General features: G+C 36.6%; 1 protein-coding gene across 1 annotated transcript; it reads right to left on the bottom strand.

Moving 5' to 3' along the window:
• Positions 1-412: 412 nt before the first annotated feature.
• On the bottom strand, positions 413-3,989 carry LOC121966188 (integrin alpha-11-like; the record flags this gene model as incomplete). The annotated part of the gene is made up of 4 exons (XM_042516297.1): positions 413-526; positions 1,890-2,016; positions 2,978-3,061; positions 3,913-3,989. Coding segments are annotated over 4 exons (402 nt in total), but the record flags the coding sequence as incomplete, so codon positions are not given.
• Between the last annotated feature and the right edge of the window lie 201 nt (positions 3,990-4,190).

Raw genomic sequence — 4,190 nt, 5'->3', positions numbered from 1 at the left:
CAAGGTCATATTTTATGAATAAATTGTGCCCGAAAAATAGATAAACCATTATTATAAGTGACGATTTAAATATATATATTAGTATTAATAATAAAAACTGATTAGTAATTAAGGTTTTTTTTATGTGAAAATAAAAACAAAATAAAATAGTTTTATGTTGGAGACGCTAACTGTGCTGAATTCCAGAGTGACCCTTATTTCTCCAGAATGCCTCCAGAAAATTTCTTCAAATTTGGCACAAACGTCCACATTAGAATGTGGTCAAAGGTCAAAGGTCAAAAACATGTTTTCTGTGAGCCGCGCTGACTGTGGAGATGTTGTGTGAGTTTTCACCGAGAGAAACCTGAAAAACGCTCGGTGATAATTCTGGGATTTTTTCTGTGACAGAGTCTGCGGGCGATCGTTCTGGTACCTGCTCGATGCTGGAGTCTGTGATGTCGACCAGCTGGTTCCCCCGCGCGGTCACGGCCCAGACGTCGGCCCTGAACAGGACGTCCTGCACGGAGAACATGCCCAGGTTCTGGATCTGCAGCAAAGACAAACATGTTAATAAACACACTGGCTGAAAACTCTCACTGTTGACCCTAAAAGTCACGATTTACACGTCCCCGTTATTTTTCTACGCTTTATCTCCCCTCCAACACCACAGCGTTACAGAGTTGGCGATAAAAAAATGCGACATTAGACTGCCATCCTATTTTTGAGTGTACTGATTTCACCTTTGAGGATTCAGCCTTAAAAAATCTTAAAGAGTTAAACTGCGAGTGAGCGTGTTGTGTTTGAGATTCATTTAAGACTTTTGTTCTGTTTTGCAGGAAAAATTCAATTAGTTATATTTCTGACATAAGAAAATAATTGTGTGCAAGAGTTCTGATCCAAGAGTTTATCTCCATGAACGCGATCAGGAAAATGAACGCCAATCTTAAAGTTTGGATTTTGATGTTTTTATGTGTGAAAGATCTCCGGCGCAGCTGCAGCGCAGATCTCGATCCCTCAATCAAAACTTATCATGAAAAACGACGTCACACCAGAGGACAAATACAGGGACGACCACACAAAAAAGTGTTGACAGTGTGAATAAATAAGGAAATGGACGAGGTCTCAACACGTTTTGAGTTATTTACATATCAAGTAATACAACCATATATAATCTGACATACAGTTTAACTCTTTCCCTGCCAGAGTATCTTTATTAAGTTGCCAGTCAGTGCCAGCATTTTTTCTCATATTTAGGCTACTAATCTTTCAAGACCTCCAAATAATTAGAGTTGAATATATGAACAATGAAAACATCAAGATAAAGAACAGATCTTCAGCTTTCATACACAAAAAACATGTTATTCTGGCTTCTTCTGCTCCTTTTTTATCAACATCTGAATTTGTGCATTTTCAATAAAAAAAGACATTTTGGGCAAAAAGCTGGAAAATCACATTTTTGTGAAAGAAAGTTGTTTTCAAGAGCAAAATCAATTTCATTTTTATATTTTTTGTTTTGTTTATATCCTACAACTGTCCTAATCCTAAAAATGCCTAAAACCCTAGAAATGTCCAAAATCTTAGAGAAGACCTAAAACCGAAGAAATGTCAGAAAATCCCACAAACATCCCAAAACCCTGGAAATGTCCCAAAACCCTGGAAATGTCCCAAAACCCTGGAAATGTCCCAAAACCCTGGAAATGTCCCAAAACCCCTGAAACGTCATAAACTCCAAGAGACATGCTAAAATCCCAGAAACATGTATGGGGCCACAGTGACTGGCCCCTGTCATTTTGTAAAAGTGGCCCCCAAGCAAAGCAGGTTGAATGTCCCAGCTCTACAGTGTGTCCCATTGGACAATGAGACAATATTTAAACTGTCCTGAACAAAGTGAAGGTGTTTGTTTAACTCACATAATAAGTGAGGTTAAAGGTCCCAGAGCTGCTGTCCGTCTGCTCCTGGGACGAGGAGGACGAGGAGGACGAGGAGGACGAGGAGAAGCTGTCTGCTCGGATTTCAAACCGAGGAGGGTTTGGGTCTCTGGTAGGAGGAGTACGTTTGTTTCGTTAAATATGTCAGTCTGAGCTTTGAAACTCTGATCTCACATCAGCTACATCTGAGAAAATCACACATCACTGATGCACTATTGATTTTCTGCATTAATAATATCTGTAAACGCAGCAGAGCGATAATTTTAACTGCAATACTTCACCTACATCTCAAGCATTAACTCTTTAGAACCCGGATCGACTTCGGTTTCATCGAGCTGCGTTCAGACGCCTTTCACAAACTGTGAAACCTCTGGAAACTGAGAAGATTGGTTTGATTTCGTTTGAAAACATGAAAAAAAAAGGCAACGAGCAACTCGACAAGAAATGTCCTGTAAAATAATAAAACAGGACAAAGTGACAAGAAAATTACCTGAAAGTTTTTAGATATTATGAAAACAAAAATAAGGAAAAATGTCCAGAAATGTCTCATAATGAATACATTCAAAATGACATAACAGAAATATATATATACATATATGGCTGATAAATGGTGTCATTATGCCTGGCCTGCAGGTTGGGAAGGCATGTTTTCTTTTAAAATCCCCCAACATTTTTGAAAAGAACAAAAATTGGCAAAAATTAGAGGAATATTTAAAAAAGCCAAAAATGTCTAAAAAAAAAATCACCACATCTTTTTTAAGAAAAGAAAATAATCAAAACTTTTCAAAGAAAAAAAATCATCATAATATAAACACACACTTTTTATTTTTTCTTTTCTTTTTAAGATAATTTGGTTTATTTTTGTGTTTTTTTTTTTAATTTTCAGGAAACATTCTTGAAACTTTTTACTAATTTTTGAGCCATTTCTTGTTAAGCTGCTCGTTGCCTTTTTCTCATGTGTTTGAAAGAAATCAAAGCAGTGTGCTCAGCTCTCAGAGGGTTAATTCATTTAAAATAAAAATAAACTGCTTCCTGTCATCACGACAGTTTTATCAGAAGGATCAGCTCACCTGGTGAAGAGGATGTCGGTTTGGTACTTCAAAGGGAGGAAGATGTCATTGGTGTTGTCGTCTGGGTAACCCTCCTCTCCCTCGCTGATAAACAAACACACACACACACACACACACACACACACACACACAGACTTGTGAGAACACTCATCGCACATCATCTTGAACTTTTAATAAAGGCAGAATTTAGCAAATGACAACCAAAAATGTACAAATACTTTATTTAGTTGAAATTAAAATCCAAACATGACGTAATCATTTTTTATCTTTATACACTGCAGCTCCTCAAACACTCATCCACACGTCTGTGCTGTAAGATAGAGATAGTCCTAAAATCCTAAATGTCCAAAAATCTTAGAAATGTCTTAAAATATTGGAAATGTCCTAAAACCATGGAAAAGTCTCAAAATATCCTGAAAACATCGTACAATCCAAGAAATGTCCTAAAAAATTAATCAATTGCAATAATACGGTCTAGTTTCCGCCTATAAAAGTCTGAGATAAAGATAGTCCTAAAATCCTAAAATCTTAGAAATGTCGTAAAATCAGACAAACAAACTTATATCGGAGAAATTTCCTAAATTCAGAGAAACATCCTAAAATCCTAGAAATGTGCTAAAAATATGATTAATGGCAACAACAGTCTAGTTTACGCTTATAAAAGATTGTCCTCAGATAAAGATAGTCCTAAAATCCAAGAAATTTCCTGAAATCAGAGAAACATCCTAAAAAGAAATGTGTTAAAAATTTGATTAATCACAATAATACCGTCGATGCTAATTAAAGGTCGCTGCAGGATTATTATCATATTATTCGATTCGAATTTAATTGGCTTTTCGTGAGGACGTTATAACTTTATCCTCATTTTCTTCCTCCTCCCCAAACAAACACTGAAATAAATGTGTCACATGTCAGAGTGACGTCAGCTGTCTCACCTGCTGGTTGCCATGACGACCCGTGCGTGATCCAGGAAGACAGAACGGCTGAACTCAAACTCCACACGGAAAGATACCTGGGGACAGGAAGAGAAAGCAGGGGACCTTCAAAATAAAATCAGGGATTTGAAACAATGATGTTTTCTCTGATCTGATGACGACGTTCAGTTACTGTAATTATTCGTTCTTTGAAGGGAAAATATTTAAAGGATATGTTGTCAGAACTGCGCACAAAATGCACTTTTCAAAAAACATTGTAATATAATAATAATAATAAA

The sequence above is a fragment of the Plectropomus leopardus genome, unplaced genomic scaffold, assembly GCF_008729295.1.
Source record: "Plectropomus leopardus isolate mb unplaced genomic scaffold, YSFRI_Pleo_2.0 unplaced_scaffold2343, whole genome shotgun sequence".
Taxonomy (NCBI): Eukaryota; Metazoa; Chordata; class Actinopteri; order Perciformes; family Serranidae; genus Plectropomus; species Plectropomus leopardus.
The sequence above is the reverse complement of the archived record's forward strand: the minus strand, read 5'-3'. Positions and strand labels throughout refer to the sequence as shown.